The 19,570-nt window shown below is 37.0% G+C and overlaps 1 protein-coding gene across 1 annotated transcript; it reads left to right on the top strand.

The window, feature by feature from the left end:
- The first annotated feature begins 1,410 nt into the window (after positions 1 to 1,410).
- Positions 1,411 to 15,109, top strand: LOC129942964 (uncharacterized). Its single transcript, XM_056052147.1, has 8 exons — positions 1,411 to 1,751; positions 1,829 to 2,315; positions 2,378 to 3,035; positions 3,093 to 3,267; positions 12,644 to 12,898; positions 13,606 to 14,104; positions 14,172 to 14,847; positions 14,913 to 15,109. Exons 1-8 carry the CDS (start codon positions 1,549 to 1,551, stop codon positions 15,089 to 15,091), a joined length of 3,132 nt encoding a protein of 1,043 aa, XP_055908122.1. The 5' UTR covers positions 1,411 to 1,548; the 3' UTR covers positions 15,092 to 15,109.
- The last annotated feature ends 4,461 nt before the right edge of the window (positions 15,110 to 19,570 follow it).

The following is a 19,570-nucleotide window of genomic DNA, read 5'->3' as shown; positions in this document are numbered from 1 at the left end:
TTCGACCTATGTGAGGAACCACTGTGTTTGTACTTTGTATGCACTTAAATTTGAGGAGTTATTTTGATTCAAATTAAAATTAAACTAAATTATATTTAAATTCAGTTGCAATTGCACCTCTTACGCTCATCTTTGATAAACATTATACATCGGCGCAAGGTTTCTTGTCTTACCCTTTTTTACCGTTATCTTAAAGGACCATGCTCTACTGAAATAGCCAGTTAAATTCCTCCCCTTACAACAACTTAACCGTAACCTGCAATTCTAGGAATGCCCGTCAGTTTAACCTTGAGCCCAACTTCGGCCGTACTATGAAGTACAGAGATTTATTTTTTAGCCGTACTACGCGAATGTGGAACACCTTGCCACGCTCAATCCTTCCCTGTCATTGCAATGTTCAGACATTTAAAATCAATGCACACCGGCACCTGACTGCGACTGATTCAAGAACTGAAGTCTCTTGACCATTTCAAGTACCGCACCGCTGTTTATGATCAGAAGGTTGGCAAGAAATGGCCAGTGATGAGGCAATTTTCACCTCAATTAAAATAAGCAAAATTGCAGCATTTGGGCAAATGATAATCCAAGATTGATAGTCGAAAAAAAAATTCAATGATGATGATATCTCACGTGGTGGTGGCTGCCAATATCAATGGATTTTTTGTAGGTCTAGCAACTCGAGCTAGTCATCATCAGGAAAATTCCGGCCGACCTTTACCAAAGGCAAATAAGACAGAACAAAACAAAATGTAAGCCTGCAGGGGGCGGGCAGTGCATAAGGCTGACAGGCTTTGAACATTCGAATAAAAGACACACCATGATTTGCTGTCACAAGTTCCTTGATATGAGCCCATGATGGACTTTTTGATAGGGTTGAACATTAAATAAATTACTGTCAAAACCATTGCTTAAACAATTTTTTGATACAAACCGAATTTTTGCAAGAAAACTCAAACAGTTAAAAAATGTGTAGAATTTTGAAAAGAAATAGTTCTTACTCGTAATATGGAAAATGGGTGATTGACTAAACTTTTGAATTATATGATTGTATATCCAATTCAATTTGATTATTTTTTAAAACTTCAGATTGAATCTAACGTTGTTTCTGGCTTTCCTGTGAAATTAAAATCACTGCAATCGAAAATATTCTCCTATGCACTCTAGCAAACCACTTCAAGCTTTGCATTCTGACGAAATATTGTTTAACAATGAAGAAAAGCTTCATTGCATTATTTGCAATATTTTGTTTCAAAATTCTTATCTTAAGCTTTAGACTTAATTTCCTGATGTACATTTTTATGCATATTAAATAATGATAAAAGATGAGCAGCTGATAAGTAAATTACCACTCGAGAATCCAGAAGAATATTGTATTTTTGAATGAAATATAAATGATCGTAACGACAGAACTTGAGCTTTATATATTTCCACCTGCTTCCACGGTTGTTTATGGTTTTATTTTTATTAATTGTTTACAAATAAATTCACTTCAGTTGCAATAATAAAGTTGTTGATAGTTTTTCTGAGTAAAATAAATATAACTAAATCATGATTGCTGAATTAATCGTACTTGTTGGGCTAGCAGCCTTTTTAATTTACAAATGGTCTACGTCGACATTTGATTTTTTTGAAAAACGCAATCTTCCCTACAAGAAACCTCTGCCGTTTGTTGGAAACCAAAAGGATTTCATATTCCGAAAAGTGTCAATGTTCGACAATGTGAGAAATCACTACAATCAATTCGATACCAAGTGAGTGAGAAAACAACAAAGAACGAAAAGATAAAGTATCTAACCATATGTAAACGATTTTTGAAAATGTTTTTCAGAATATTTGGTCTTTTCGATCTGCGCTCTCCGGCTTATGCCATTCGTGATCCGGAACTTCTCAAACGAATAACCATCAAAGAATTTGATCATTTCGTAAATCATCGCATAGCCTTCAGAGATGGCGGCCTCTTGGACAAGGCCGTAAACAATTTGAGAGATCAACGGTGGAAGGATATGCGATCGACTCTCAGTCCGGTGTTCACTGGTAGTAAGATGCGTCAGATATTCGTGCTTATCAACGAAGTCGCTCGAGAGTCTATGGAGTTTTTGAAAAAGAACCGAGAAGCTAAGATCGATTTCAATATCAAAGACTATTTTACCCGGTTTACAAACGATGTCATTGCCTCGGCGGTTTTTGGTATCAAAGTTAACTCCTACAAGGAGGATACCAATGAGTTCTATGTGATGGGTAGGAGGATCACACATTTTAGCATTTGGCAGAATATGATATTTTTTGTGGCTCACAATCTTAAACCAATTATGAGGGTAAGAAAAATGCGCGGTAAGGTCTTGTTTTCAAAGTCGTTTTAACTTCTTTTCTCATCTAGTTTTTCAAAATTCAATTGTTCGATAAGAAGGACACCAACTACTTTTTGTATCTTGTTATGGATGCGATGCGTTATCGTCAGAAGAATAAAATCTTCCGTCCTGATATGGTGAACATGATGATGGAAGCCAGGGGTCTGTTTGTAAATGAGGACAAGAAGAGCTCGAAATCTAACGAATGGACGGATGATGAAATCGTGGCTCAATTCTTCATATTTTTCTTCGCTGGTTTTGAGCCTACCTCAGTGTTGATGTGCTTTGCTGCACATGAGCTTATGGTGAATCCCGATTGTCAGGAGAGACTCCGTGAGGAAATTCGAGAGGTGAAGGCATCGTTGGATGGCAAACCTCTAACCTATGAAATTCTACAGGGAATGAAATATATGGATATGGTTATTTCTGAGACGCTCCGCAGATGGCCTCCAGCTACCGTAACCGACCGCCAATGCAATAAGGACTTTCACTATAAGGACGACGATGTTGATGTTACCATCAAAGCTGGTGATTATATTTGGATCCCTATTGCTGGTTATCATATGGACGAAAAATATTTCCCAAATCCAACGAAATTCGATCCTGAACGGTTTAGCGACGAAAATAAGGGAAACATTCAGCCTTGCACGTATGTACCATTTGGCATTGGACCCAGAATTTGTATTGGTAAGTTTTTTTTTAAATTGTTTAGTATTTCAAAATTTAATTTATTTAACATTGCAGCCAATAGATTTGCTCTGTTAGAAGCGAAATCTATTTTATTCTATCTGCTAAGTGAATTTGAGATCCAACCTTCGCATAAATCATCAATTCCAATGGAACTTACTCCTGGAGGTATCAATTTGGGACCGAAAAACGGATTTTGGATGAAACTGGTGCAACTTTCAAATGAATCTTAAGTTTTGTTCTTTATTTATACATATTTATGAATTAAATTTTTATAAAATTTATCGATAAAATAACAGAGCCTACGTTTTTTTTTAAATTTTAAGCTCGTGAACGAGCCAATTGAGCTTTGAGAAAAGGTGAATACTATTCCAACTCATGGAGTTGTGTATACTGTTATTTGGGAATGTTTTGAATGTGTAATAGACAACCTTTTGGCAAGCTTGTTTACAACTAAATGTTGTTCGAAATTTTCAAGAATTTCTAAATAAAAAGTGTTAGATCAGTTTGTTCAAGAACTTTGTAACAAATTCTAAGGGTAGAATGTTAATCTATTGACTTTTTTAATATTACGGAACGAAAATAGTTAAAAATGAGAAATTAAGTAACTTTTTGGAAGACTTCGGAGAAAAGTATAATTTGTTTTTTAAAAACAAATTGAAGATAATTATTGAAAACTTGAATAAATTACCAGTTTTTTTTGCGTTCTATAAATAATATAGTAGAAAACTCCCAAAAAAATCTATCGGCAGTAACCAGATTTTTGTATTTTAAAATTGGCACAACTGAAAAAAACACCTATCAGAATAATAATAAAAAAAAACACCAATATACGAAAGTTTTGTGAAAATACAAATTTAAAATTAACTTCAACAGAAAAAAAACTAAAACTAATAAAATGTAATTTTTTTAAAGAAGAAATGGTAAGAAAACATCTTGGAGGTCGATTTCAAAGTTTTAACAAAATAATTTGACATAAAATAAAAACTTCAAGAAGCGGGTTTGTTCGTAGACTAATAATATAGTTTTGTTTTAGTCAAATTAAAAAAAAATTGCACATGGAGTAGGTATCATATTCTTATATGGTGCTGAACTATTCAGTTCTTCATTGTTGAACACGAATCAATCTATCTCACTTGTACTCCATAAGAAACATCGAAACACCATTTGCATTTTAGAAAAAGCTGTCAAAGTTAGAATTTTTTAATTCTTCTTGTGCGGTGGAAACATCAAAAAGATGTATATAATCTAAACTGAGATAAACTTATGGTGTAAACATAGCAAAACTTAACTATTTTTCTATTGTTTTCTCTTGCAAAATGAGCCCAGTTAGTCCATTTTCATTAACAAAACTAAATAATATCAACAGTAACAGATTGATTTTTTCCCCAATGGGAAACAAATGATTCCAAATGCACAACTACTCAACGAACACAGCCATCGAGATACAAATGCAATATCAATCGTACCAACATTTGAGAACGAAACAAAATAAGATCCATTCGAGACTCGTTTTAATGTCAAAACTTATCCGTAGTAAGATTCTACTTTAACTTTTATCGGTAGTTTGCATACAGCGAATATTGTTTTTGTTATTCGTGTAAAATCTTACTATACTATTGATAGATTTTCCATAAAAAAACCCGGGTATTATTTAAGAGAGGCTTTTGCGTAGTTTTTGGAAAATCAAACAGAAATAGTACCAAAAGCACTGAGGTTAAGTATGCTTTCTACAATTTAATATATCCTCAAAAACTTTAAGGAGATTTAATCTATCCAACCGTTTTTTTCCACTTAATTTAATTTTTAATAAAATTAAGGAATAAGATTTTTGCTTAAAATGACCATTCTCATGAAACGACCCAAAGTGGTTCCATCCGTTTTCGTCATAGCATATTCTCCTGCACAGGATAGCAGAACGGGGATGGTAAGGACCATATAAATCGACACTTAAGTTGCTCGAGAGGGGGTTTTACTACTCAACCGTTGTCTTAGACGAAAGAAGCGGCGGTTAGGAAAAGTAGTTATTCGTTTGATTTCAGCGCTGGTGTTGTTTTTTGTTGTTCACAGGGGAACCTAGGTAGACAAAGTCCTATTTTTTCAGAAACGGTCAAAAAATACTGAAGTTCCATTCATCAAGAATGCTTTGTTCTGACCATATTTTACAGATTAGAGGGTCCATGCTCCCAACCAGGTTATTACCAGCTGCTGTTGTTAGCTTAGATATGGCAATATTTACATTGTCTAAGTCGGGGAAAAGGAATTGTAAGCTTTCGTTGTAGATATTAAATGGATCAAGGGCAGGGCAATTTGGTTCGTCAACTGTTATACATTCTGCAGTTCTGCGGTTCTACTGCGATTTTTCCACTTGTGTCTTTGCAGCCTTCGGTTCCATTTTGTTGAACTTGTGAATTTTGTTTCGCCTGGCTTATATATATAACTTTCAAACTTCGTTTCTGCTTTTAAACCTCTGAAAATCTTCGTTCGCACGCTTCTGATGCCTTCTCGTTTTTTTTCTGAGAAGTCGTTGTTCCTCTACCTTTTTCTGCTCTTCTATGTACAGCTTTGCAGGATTTTTTCGAAATAAGACATCATATCTTCTACGGTACGGTATTCGTTGCTGTTTATAGCAAATGCCATTGAGGGCCACTGTATAGTCTATGCAATAGCCACTCGATGCCCCGTTTGCAAAGGCTTTCGATAATAGTACCAAAGGTTTTATATGCAAAAAGGTCAGTAAAGTTCATTATGGCTCCGTGAAAGTTTCATTTATGTATTTTGTAAATAATTAAACAAATTTAAAATCGTTTAAATACAAATAACGTCACTATAAGTTTTAAGAAATATTATTGAGTAAATTAGTATGTATGTACATAGATAATTTCGATTTCAAGTTCTTGAGTATTCTCCGTAAAGGGAATAATTTGTTTAAATGAGCAGACGCAGACTTTGCTTATTTAAATAAGAAAAATTAAAGTAGATTAGTGAGAAGTGAGGAAGAAAATTTGGCTTCGAAAATTTGGACCATCGCATTGAGGTGTGCGGCTGAGGTCGCACGGCTATTTGGCCGATATTTTGTTGCATACATAATTGAACAAATCCAATGTTATCATAACCTGTTTTTCATTTATAACTCAGAATAGAGCTCTGAACAGAGTACGAGCACATCGAGCATGCTTCGAACATCCTCTGAACAAAGTATGCTCTGAGCGTTCAGAATCATTTTTAAAACACACTTGAACACTTAAGCTATCTATCACTATTTGACATTTCAATTTGTAATTTTACCAAAGAAATTAAAGAACATTTCAAGCCTACTGAAAGAAAACCAAGACTTAACAATATGGGGCGTATTCATAGAAAATTAATAAAATCGTGATTTCTTGATCTGTAGTTTAAGGCTTGTTGATTAAATAAACACAGCTCTTATTCATAGTCAATTTTCCTGATGTTTTTAGTAAAACCCCAGTTTAAGGTTGTATTCTACTGTAATTATACTTCAAATGACAGGTCAAAGCAAAAAAATAATGTTATATTTTTAAACATGTTATTTTGTGCTGTCATTCCTCAAATTGGTTGTATAATATAATAATAATATTTAAAAAATGTGACTGTTTCTTTATCCAAACGATAGGTATTACTCGTATTCCTTAAAATTCTTGTCGCTTGATTCAATTGGATTGAGCCGTGTTTTTTATATTTTTCATTTTCTTGGGGGCATATTTTGCAGATCACCAAATAACTCTAACTCCTCTATCCATATCTTCTTCAATTGCGATATCAATCGACATTTTTCCGGACAGCAAGTTTACATACAATTTATTTGATATAATTTACTTTTCAGCTTTTCAATTCACAAACAGAAATCAAATATGACATTTGTCTGTGATATTAACTACTTAAACCCAGCATTTCCTATGTTTATAGTTAATCTACAGGTTAAGCCCTAAACTAAGGTTTAAATTTATTTATAAATAGCTGCACTCTGCACTAGCAACTTAGCAAGAGTTTAGTAAACATCTATGAATATGTCGCCACATATAGGTTAGACACATTCATAAAGGATTTGTCAGCTCTGTTAAGTTAGAAATAGGTTTAAGGCATATTCTACTACAATTTAAAAAAATTTCACTTAAACCTATACAAAATCGCTTGTACAGGCTAACAAAATGAATTGCTAAAATCTTTGAAACCTTTTAAAATATTTTGTTTGCTGTTAGTTGAGAAATTTTCTGAAGTCGGGCTGGTGGTTTTAAGACTTGGAAGCACGCAGATATTAGCAAACATTTCATTGAATTTCGATCTATAATATTTAGAAGATCAATCATAAACTTTTTCTGGAATCGATACCTTTTATCCAAATCGTCTTCATCTATGTATTTCAAAGGGATCCAATCAAGCTAAGTAGAGCTTTCAAAAATCAAATGGGGTGGCGCAACAGTCCGTTGTGAACCAGGTCCTAGTGACTTACAACTCGCAACCATTCCTGTTTGCGAGTACTGTTGTCAGGAATGGAAGGGACCTACAATTTTAGGCTGAATCCGAACGGCTAGTTTGAGAAACCACTTTTTCATGACAAGAATTACTCTTGAAGGATTTTTCAATTCCTCGCAAGAGGCAGTACCCGCGAAAATTATTTTTTTTTAATTAAGGTGGCACAGGCAGGGATTGAACCCAAGACCCCTTGCATGACAGTCCAACGCACTAACCATCATGCCACGGTAGAGCTTTCGTTTTTTGTTAATTGGTAGCATTCCAACATGCAGCAAAATATCAAAGTACTTATATGTGTGTGCTTACCTAAGTCTTTTGACATTTTAATTTTCGATTTTCAGTTTCCAAATAAAATGTCTTTTAACTTGATTTACCCAATCAGTTTGTTTATATTTGATTTAGAAAAAGCTTAAACATAGGTTCTTCGGTTCTAAAGGTTCGGAACGCATTCAAAATTATTATTTATAGTATTTTCATGTGAGTTTAAGAAAAACGTGTTTGATAAATTCAAATTTCAATCTATCACTTACTTAAGGTGGCGCTACAGTCCTGTGTGAACTAGGGCCTCACCCAACAAACTTCTCCATCTAGCTCGGTCCCTAGCTAGATGTCTCCAGTTTCGCGCTCCAAGTTGGGTGAGGTCACCTTCCACTTGTGCGCGCCACCTGATCCGCGGTCTTCCTCTACTGCCCTGTCCTGTGGGTGCGGATTCGAAGACTTTCCGGGCCGGAGCATTGGTTTCCATGCGCTCTACGTGACCCAGCCATCTTAGTCGTTGGACCTTTACTCTTCTTGCTAAGTCTACGTGGCTGTACAGCCCGTACAGTTCGTCGTTCCATCTTCTCTTACACTCCCCTTCGATGCATACGGGACGGTAGATCACACGAAGAACTTTTCTCTCGAAGCGACCCAAATTGCTTTCATCCGCTTTTGTCATGGTCCATGCTTCTGCACCGTATAGCAGGACGGGGATGATAAGGGTCTTATATAGCAACACTTTGGTCCCTCGAGAGAGGACTTTACCACTCAATTGCTTTCTTAGTCCAAAGAAACAGCGGTTAGCAAGAGTTATTCTGCGTTTGATCTCAGAGCTGGTGTTGTTTTCTGCGTTTACAGCGGAGCCTAGGTAGACGAAGTCCTTGACTACCTCAAAGTTACGTCTGTCGATTGTGACGTTTTGACCAAAACGTCGGTGTTGTATGTCCTTTCTAGACGACAGCATGTACTTTGTTTTGCCCTCATTAACCGTTAAACCCATTTTTGCCGCCTCTGCCTCAATGTCATCAGCATATGCCAGTAATTGGACAGACTTTTGAAAGCTAGTGCCTCTAGTGTTGACGTGTGAGCTAGCAAGCACGATGTTAAAAAAATCGCATGACAGCGCATCACCTTGTCAAAAACCTTTTTTGATATCAAAAGGTTCTGTTAAGTTGTTTCCAACCTTTATGGAGCAGCGTGAATTCTCCATGGTCATCCTGCACAAACGAACGAGTTTTGCAGTAATGCCAAAACTAGACATGGCTCTATACAGCTCGTCCCTGTAGATGCTTTCATATGCGGCCTTGAAATCGATGAAAAGATGGTGGGTGTCGATTTGGTGCTCTTGAGTTTTTTCCAGGATCTGCCGTAACGTGAACTTACTGGACTTTCCTGGTCTAAAACCACACTGATAAGGACCTATCAGGTTGTTGACGATGGGCTTTAGACGTTCACATATTATGGCAGAGAAGATTTTATAGGCGATGTTAAGTAGACTTATTCCTCTATAGTTGGTGCAGTTTATAGGGTCTTCTTTCTCTTCAGGATCGGGCAAACAATACTGAGGTTCCATTCATCTGCCATGCTTTCTTCCGACCATATCGCACAAATAAGTTGGTGCATGCTCCTAACCAACTTATCTCCAGCTGCTTTAAAGAGCTCGGCATTCAAGCCATGTGCTCCAGCGGCTTTACTAGACTTCAACTTAGATATGGCAATCTTTACTTCGTCTAAGTCGGGAGGACGGGATTGTTGGCTTTCGTCGTCTATATCGAATGGATCATCCTGCCTGACAGCGGAATTCAGTTCTCCGTCGCCGTTATACAGTCTACAGAAGTGGTCGTTCCATATCCTCAGCCTTGACTGCGGTTCCACTATGATGTTTCGTCTTAGCAACCTTCGGTTCTAGGTTTATGTACCTGTGAATTTCGTTTCACTTGTTCATAAAACTTTCGAACTTCATTCCTGCTTTTAAACGTCTCAACATCTTGGACCGCACGCTTCTCATGTACCATCTTTTTCCTTCTGAGAAGTCGATGTTCCTCTCGCCTCTTCTGCTCATAGAGCTCATGAGCAGCTCTCGTCCTTTTATGCAGTGCCGCTTTGCGTGCTTGTTGTTTGGCTGCATTTGACTGCCGACATTCCTCATCACACCAGGGGTTCCTTATTAGTGATTTCTTGAAACCTAGAATATCAGAGGTGACTTCTCTAATTGCATCTTGGCAATGTTTGTCATTGGTTTTCTATACATTGTGTTGGCGACAGAGAACTTCGGGAGAGGTTGCTTGTAACTCGGTCGGAAAAGGATTTGGCGATCTCTTGCGATTGTAGCCGTTCGACGTTGTACCTTCTCCCAGCACCTCCCTGTTTTGCCTTGGGTCTGGAAATCTGAAGTGCTACCTTGGCTACAACGAGGTAGTGGTTAGCTCCTCGGAAAGTTCGTACATCCATGATGCTGGAAGCGTGTCTTGCATCGATAGCAATATGGTCAATGACATAATTTTAGAAGAGTTTTATATACTTAAGAAATTCAGGAACTTTATTAAATTCAACGACTTAAAGTATAATAGGAAGATTGACAATTTTAGTTTTCTTATATAGTACAAAATACGCGGGAAAACGAATCTCCAAGAATATATGACAAGTATTATACCAATGAAATAATATTTACATATTTTGACTTATTGTCATTACTTGAATTTGCATGGGCAATTATATGATGTTAATTACAGGGTGTAACAGTCAATCTGGTTGACGGTAGATTGATCTGGAGAACTCCAAGTTCCTTTGTGGATTTTGAGGTGTAGAAAACGCGTACTATCTACCACGACGTTTCGCCCCGCAGCAAAATCTATGAGCCTGAATCCATTGTCGGAAGTGTTGTCGTGCAGGCTGTTCTTCCCGATTATTCCACCAAAGATGTCTTCCCTTCCTAGCTTGGCATTAAAATCGCCCAGGAATATTTTAATATCGTAGCTAGGACCCCGCTCATATGTTTTGTCTAAGAGCTCGAAGAACATATCTTTGGTGTTGTCATCTTTCATCATCTTTTTGCATCGTATTTCCTGCATGGCGGTGATGTCTGCTTTATAGCAGTCTTGAGCCTCCGATAATTGTTCGGTTGCATGTGGTCTGCTAAGGGACCTAACTTTCCACGTACAGATCCGAAGTTCGTTGTCCTTATTTCGTTTGCGTGGGTTGTCAACAGTGAATCCGTCCGTATCCGAGGCTTGTTTTGCTTCGCAACTAATTTATTTTGTACGTGGTCAGGAAGTTACCCCGTCGGCACAACCCCCAACCTGGAGGATAAGATCCTTAGTATAACTCCAAGGACGGGTATATTCGTTCGCTACCGTCTGGATAAGGAAAGGTGCCTTATTGGAAAGACCTCTCCACCTTCTCTAGTTTGCTGCCCCCAACTACTTTCCACTGGGGTTGGAACCCAATCTCCAGTTGAGGTACTAGGCACCCAATGTTCACCACGGGTAGGGAGATAGACAGAGGAGGGTTGTGAGAAAAACATGTGGACTCTTGTGTTCTCTTCAATGTACATGTCTACCATTTGAACATCAATTTTCTTTACTAAAGGCATTAAAAGGGCAGTCATATTTCTCGTCCATTTCAAACCTCCTGAAATTAAACCAAGACTTAACAAAATGTATTTTATTTGTTATTTCTTATAAACTTATATTATGCACCAACCCGACTATTTTCTTGTGCCATTTTAATTGTTTGATTTTTTTTCTTCGATTTCACCTGCCAAATGTTTGTATTCACCATTCAACTCGGTCTGCTCAGTTATTTTGTTCTGAGCTCTTAGAGCACGCTTTGAACAAGCTCAGAACACGATCATAATAAAAAGAAATGACAATAATATCCTAAATAATTTGTGGTTTATTCAAAATCAATATGGACCCTTAAAATTTAACCACATTTAAGAGACTTTATAGGAAAATTGTGTAAATAAAAGTATGGTCGCCTTATTTATCGACTTCTAAGCATGGAAGATTTTTGTCTTCACATCTTAATAAGCAGTATTTTATTAAACATTAAGTAGCTTATTATCTTATATTTTTAAAGCTGAGAACATTTAAAGGTAAAAACCTTATTGAGTTGTAAATGACATTTTCGAGTGAATAAGTTTACAACCGAAAGTTACGAAATAAAACCTCAAATTCATTTCAATTTCAAATCAAGTATGAGTCCTTATTTACTAAAAGGAGCAATATTGAAAGTTAAAAAACAGCCTTTAAAGCACAAACAGTCTCCCAAAAAAACAATGCCACAAATTTATATTGAAGCCAAGCATATTTGCTTGAGAAACAGAAAGTTTATTTAGCAACCATTTCCATATTTCTAACAAAACACTTTAGAGTTGGATTTAACTGATAAAATTCAAATACAATTGGACATTAAAATTTTACTCTGAAGTGGTACGAATATGTCTCTTTTCAGTTTTGAAATTATTATGAAATATATTTCCCTTATCTTTCTCAATAAGGTATTTAGCTGACTTTTCTAGCTGCCTTATTGCAACAGGCAATTTGTTTTCGATTGAGATACAACAATTAGATAAACATTCATAGTTTATAATTTGTTTATAAAATGTCACTGACCGTACGCTTTGATAATGTAAAGGGATTTTTAATATATTAACTTTATCGCTCGCTCTCTTGAGACATTATCTTAATATTCAGGTAAATGAGTACTAAACAATAATAATCAATTAATAATTTTCGTTGAATGAAAGATTGCTTGTCTTCCACAAAAAGCTTTGAAGTTTCTATAAATTTAAAGTCTGCCCTATCCAAAGAACTTAGTTTAAATATAAAAGACCACTGATTTGGTTTTATAAGTTGTGTTTCTTTTCAATATTTTGAATTTTGTGATTTTAATTTAAATTTGAAAATGCTTTTCGAGTTTTTGGTTCTTTTGGGCTTAACTCTGTTTCTCTTGTACAAATGGTTAACTGCATACCATGGATTCTTTGAAAAGATCGGGATTCCTTATGCTAAACCATTTCCTCCATTTGGATGTTTAAATAATGTTGTTTTTCGTAAAATTTCTATGTTCGATTGTGTAAATAATCTTTATAAGAAATTTAACACAAGGTAAGTCTGAAAGTGCTTAGTAATTAGTTTTTCTACACCATTAAGTCAAATTTAGAAGATGCTGTCCAATCTTTATAAGTTTAACAAAAATCTAAACATCGTTACTTTTGTAATTATCACAGTCGCGATGTCATATCGACCAAAAAAGGTCATTGATAAGCTTATTTGAAAACAGAAGACAACTTGCAATGTGGTTCTCATTTGGAGCTCTTTGCACCTAATTCTTGAATTTTAATCAATTTAAAAACAAATTTGTGTTAAATAAACACTTCCAGAAATGTTTAACTAACTAACAATCATATTTAATAAATGATTTAACTTTGAAAAATCTGTGGTAATCTTTCATTATGAGACATGATGCAAAGATGTATTTTCCTCCATATTAAAATTTTAATTAACATTTTTTGACAGAAAGTTTGCTTTTAAATATTTATTTCTGTACGAATATTTTACTTCTGTCATTTCTCCAATTTGATCCATAATCTGTTTTTCAAACTAATCCTCAAGGAATAAAAAAATAAAGTTATAGAATAAACTTTACTGGTCATTTCAAGTGTATCAAGGAGTTGTTCTTAGAAATAAATGCACCAAATGTCAAAATCATAGTTTCAAAATAAAATTGATCTCAATTTGATCTCAAAGTGCTTCTTCCATAAATTATAGATTGAAACTACTGTTAAAAACAAATTTATGACTTATCTTTTCAGCATATTTGGAATTTTTGAACATCGCTATCCAGTTTTTGTCATCCGTGACCCAGCTCTGCTGAAAAGCATTACCGTAAAAGACTTTGATCATTTCAAAAATCACCGACCGACTTTCGAACCGGAAGATGGTGGCCTTTTTGGCGATTCCTTGTTTTTTATGCGAAATGACAGATGGAAAGATATGCGCTCAACTTTAACACCAATATTTACCGGGAGTAAAATGCGTCAAATGTTTGTCCTTATCAATGAAGTCGCAAAGGAATCAATTGATTTCTTGAAATTAAAATGTGAACGCCCAAAGGAAATCGATTTTGATATCAAAGATTTTTTCACAAAATTCACTAACGACACAATTGCTTCAGCAGTTTTCGGCTTGAAAGTAAATTCTTTTAAGGAAGAACAAAATGAGTTTTATCAGATGGGGAAAAGAGTGACAGTATTCACAGCCTTGCAGAATATTAAGTTTTTCTTATCTTTCACCTTCAAACCCATCATGCGTGTAAGTTTTCGACTCTGATATCGCAAAATTTTTATGATTAATATTGTTTTTTTTTGTGTTTTTTTAGTTTTTGAAAATCGAACTGTTTGACAGAAATGATTCGGATTATTTTGTGCGTCTTGTGCTGGATGCAATGAAATACAGGGAACAGAACAAAATAATGCGACCCGATATGGTCAACATGATGATGGAGGCAAATGGTATCTTCATTGACAAGAATAAGGATGATGAAGCTGAACATAAGCCAACAACAAACAGAAAGTGGAGTGATTATGAAATTGTGGCACAGTTTTTCTTGTTTTTCTTTGCCGGGTTTGAGTCAACTTCAAATTTGATGGCATTTGCTGTCACTGAACTTATGAAAAATCCCGACTGCCAAGAGAAACTTCGTCAAGAAGTCCTTGATGTGATAGAAGCTCTCGACGGAGAGCCTCTCACTTACGAAGCTCTTCATGGGATGAAGTACATGGATATGGTGATATCTGAAACACTTCGAAGATGGCCTTTAGTGGAAAGTGTGGATCGGCGTTGCAATAAGGACTTTTCTTACAAGGACAATGATGTGAATGTAACTATTAAGGCTGGTGATGCAATTTGGATTCCAATAGTTGGTTATCACCTCGATGAGAACTACTTTCCAGATCCGTTGAAATTCGATCCAGAGAGATTTAGCGATGAGAATAAGTCCAACATCAAGCCTTTCACCTATTTGCCATTCGGAGTTGGACCAAGAAATTGCATAGGTATGTTTGTTAATAATTCTAAGGAGGTCGTGTTTTACTGAACAATGTTCTTTTTGTCTTTATAGGGAGTAGATTTGCTTTAATAGAAGCCAAGGCCATGTTGTTTTATATTTTGAGCCATTTCCGTATCGAGATTTCTCCAAAGACCATACTACCAACTGAATTAGTTGCTACCGGTTTAAATTTGATGCCGAAGGGTGGATTCCGGGTTAAACTAGTACCACTTAATATGAATAATTATTGAATTAAAAAAGTGTATTAAAATGTCTTTGGTTTTCATTTAATAAATGTTATTAAGTTTCGAAAGTTTGAATGAGTTAAAGTAGTAGAAACAGTCAGAATTTCAGTTGGAGGAGTTATGCGGGCTCGCAGTCTTGGAGTTCAAATCAAGGACCTGGTCGTTTAGGTTGAAAGTCAGGCGCCAAGGTGACTCCCTAACGATAAAAAAAACAAGTTAGTTACGAAGCACCAACTAGCCTAAAATAAGGACGGATCCAATGTTAACCACCCAGTCAAACGATTTAAGGACAACGAACTTAGGATTAGGATAAACGAGTAACCAAGGAAGGTTCCAAAAAAAACTAGAGTCCGCACTGTACAGGGGCCCTTTGATTTTCGTTATTCTGCACTTCGTACCAGTAGACCTGCACATAAAATATTTAGTATAGGGCATCGTGCTAAGGCTTAAAGAACCAAACTGTTGGTTTTCCAGACCCTATGGACATCTCAACCCGTGGCATAATGATTAGTGCGTTGGACTGTCATGCCAGAGATCTTGGGTTCGATTCCTGCCTATGCCATCTAAAGTCTTTTCACGGGTACTGCCTCTTGAGGAATTGACAAATCCTCCAAGTGTTATTCTTGTCATGAAAAAGTGCTTTCTCAAATTAGTCGATCGGATTTGACATATAAACTGTAGGTTCCTTTTATCTCTGACGACATAACTCGCACACAGAAATGGTTGAGAATTGGAAGTCACTAGGCCCTAGTTCTCAACGGACTGTTGCGCCACATAATTTATTTTTTAATTTTTATGGACATCTCAACACTAACGAACTGGCCCCAGCGGATGTTTTTTTTGACGGACTCCGACTACTTCACCTCTGCTTTGAACCTTAGTAAAGATTTTAAGGTACATTTTTATGCCAGAAAGGATTGAGAGGATGACATGTATACGAAAGACTTCGATACCACTATCTTTACTGACGGGTAAAAAATGGAGAGTGCAGCGTTGGGAATCTTCTATGAGTCCTTAAAAGCTTTTAAGTCTTTTCGGCTGCCTGATTCTGCCAGTGTATTTCAAGCGAAATTACTAGCACTCAGATTCTCAAATCAAACTTAAACCAAAATAGAAACACGGCTATATGCACTGACAGCCAGATGGATTTTATTGCTATCAATTCGGCCTCAACATCGTCTTTACTGGTCTAACAATGTCGGAATGAATTATCCAGCTTCGACATCAACCCCCGTGTTATTCTTATTTGGGTTTTTGGTCATATTGGCATTGATGGAAATGAACGGGCTGATGAGTGCGTGGGACCCCTAATAGTCCACTTGCCAAACTTCTATGCAGACCCAGGCATAATAAAGCCAGGGTCGTTGGAATATGCACCGGGAAATGGCCGATAGGAAAGCATGCAGCAAAGCTGTGTATCGCTCACAATACTCACTGCTATAGTTGCGGAAACCAACATGAAACGGAAACTGTAATTCACCTTCTCTGCAAATGTCCTGCCCTGGCCATTCCTAGAATTTCGAGCTTCGGATGGGTATAAAAGACAAGAAAAAAAAATGAAAACTAAAGGCCTGATTCCCTTTCTTAATGCGACGAAATGACTCTAGGCTCGCTAATTTTGTAACTATAAATCCGTGGTAATATTATCTCTTTATTATTTATTACATAGATTTAAGGAATTTATGGTACCAAAACGGAGAGGAGTGAGGGTTTAAGTGAAGATGTCGGTATAAATTGGTTTTGAAATCCGGAATATTGTAATGACTAGGAAAGAGATGGAGGATGGAGAATGCACGCTGCTCTATCAAGGTCGGAAAATATCTTACCGATGCATTTGATGTCAAAAAAGGTTTTAGACAAGGCGATGCACTGTCATGCGACTTCTTCAACATCGTTGTAAAAAGAATTGTGCAAAACTCAACCGTCAACACTAGAGGCACAATCTTCCAAAGGATACGCAGATGATATTGACATAATTGAAAGATCAGAGCGTGATGTCAGTGGAGCGTTTTTTGAGCATTGCGACGAAAGCGAAGAAGGTGGGTTTAGTGGTCAATAAGGGCAAGACCAAGTATATGCTGTCATCAAAAAAGGACACTGAACGACGACGTCTTGGGCAAAACGTCACCATGGACAGCTATAACTTTGAGGTAGTGAAGGACTTTGTCTACCTAGGCACCGCTAATAATACAGACAACGACAACAGCGCTGAAATCAAACGAAGAATAACTCTAGCAAATCGCTGCTTCTTTGGACTTAGAAGGCAATTGAGAAGTAAAGTCCTCTCTCGAGCATCTAAAGTCACCATCTATAAGACACTCATCATCCCGGTTCTCATTTATGGCTCTGAGGCCTGGACCCTGTCAAAGAAAGATGAGAGCGTCTTAGGATGCTTCGAGAGATAAATTCTTTGGGTGATTTTTGGTCCCGTACGCATAGATGGAGAATGGAGGAGAAGATATAACGACGACCTGTACGGGCTGTACAGCGACACTGACCTAGTTAGCAGAATTAAAGTCCAACGGCAAAGATGGCTAGGTCATGTAGAGCGGATGGACATCAACGCTCTAGCCCGGAAGGTCTTCGAATCCAATCCCGAGGGACGGCGCAGTAGAGGGTGCGACTCAGGTGGCGCACCCAGGTAAGAGAGGACCTCAACCAACTTGGCGTGCGAAACTGGAGACAGCTAGCTAGGGATCGAGCTGGCTGGAGACGCATGTTGGTTGAGGCCCAGATCCGCCCCGGACTTTAGCGCCACCTTAAGTAATTAAGACAGAATAAGGCATTCCACATTCGCGTTGCACGGCTAAAGAACACATCTACAACCAAAGTTGGGCTCGAGGGTATTCTGATGAGCATTCCTAGGACCGCGAGTATTACGGTTGAACTGTTTGAGGTTAGATAACAATCCTTACGGCAATGTTGAAGCGAAGTAAATGAACTCTGCGGATTTTATTTCCAAAGGGCTTACGTAAGTTGCAGGAGCACCAGCACAGATGGGAGTTATACTCAAGTCTTGGACGTGAAAATAACAGCCAGATCAGAAGGAGAGGTAAATTCGATCTATGTATATATGACATACATACCTAGGATATCGAGATGTTCAGTCTCATTGATGCAAGTGCCATCCATGGATAATGGCAAGGAGGGTATATCTCACTTTAACGATACAAGACAGCATTGGGTTTCTGAAGCATTAAATTACACTCGGTTACTTATTCCCCATTGTAAAATGCGGTTAAGTCGGAATTTAATGAGCTTATCATATTTTGTCGTTGCAGTTCCACATCCGAAAAAGGGAGATGTGAGTTTGAAAATGAATATGAAAAGCTTAGAGTACTGTTGTCAGCGCAATAATGTATTGGATTAGGAGTTGCAGATAGGAAATCATTAATAAAAATGAAAAAATTTGTTTGAGATAGAACAGAACCCTGTGGCACACCAGAATTCATTTTGTGGTTTTCAGACTTGGATTCATCTAATAATACTTGTAAAAGGTAATGCAATGGAGGATTTATTCATACAAATCAAAATAACGCATTTTTCAATAAGAAAGGCTGATGCCAAACCCTTTCAAATGCTTTTGAAATACCAAGTGCATATAATCTTAATTTCTCCAAAATGATGTAAGATTTGATTCACTCTTGAGATGAAGCATAAGATCACTAATGGAGCTATTGCTTCGAAAGCTGTACTGACGGTCATTTCTTGAGCTGATAATTAAAAACAGTTTCCATGAGTTTCAAAAGAACTGACTTGAGTGCAATTTTACGATAGTTAGAGGGAGAGGAGGATTTGTCTTTTTTAGGGACAAGCTGGACAAATGCTGTTTTCCATCCACTCGGAAAGAGACCTGTAGAATAGGAGAGATGGAAATGATTACGCAGTGGTACAGTTCTAGTGCGAAAAAAGATTGGTCCCATAGAATCACTAACTCGCTCAAGTACAGTTGGAGTCATAACACTCACATTCAGCGAAGGATTGGCTGCGAACTGCCTAGCAAACAGATAACTTTCTCTAAAGAGCTAACAAATGGAGTTTTATTAAAAATGACATAGAAACTAAGGAAGAGGTTTTTACAAATGGCCAAATTTTAACTGCTTTCGGGACAGTATTTTTAGAAGTGATTTTTGGTCATGCAAAAATTTGGTCCGTCGAATATGGGCATAAAAGGCCCTGCTGGCTTGCTTGAACTTACTTCTTTTGCCCTAATAGTCTTTTTACAACTCGCATCGAACCATGCGTTTTCCTAAAGTCGAATGCTTTTAAACCTGTTCGCGATAAAAGTTCTCATCCCCAGGAGAATCAAACTTGTGACCATATCATTGCTGGTGTCAACCTCAATATCGAGGAAGCATAGTGACCAGTTAAAGATCCTGAAATAATTATTGAGAGCCTCCAAGTTGGCGTTCTCGTATTTCCAAAACGGTTCTCCTAGGAGCTCTTTCTTTAACTGGAGAGTTTTGACATGAGAAATTTGAAGGT

Source organism: Eupeodes corollae, chromosome 1, assembly GCF_945859685.1.
Source record: "Eupeodes corollae chromosome 1, idEupCoro1.1, whole genome shotgun sequence".
Taxonomy (NCBI): domain Eukaryota; kingdom Metazoa; phylum Arthropoda; class Insecta; order Diptera; family Syrphidae; genus Eupeodes; species Eupeodes corollae.
Note: the sequence above shows the minus strand (reverse complement) of the source record. Positions and strands in the feature narration are given on the sequence as shown.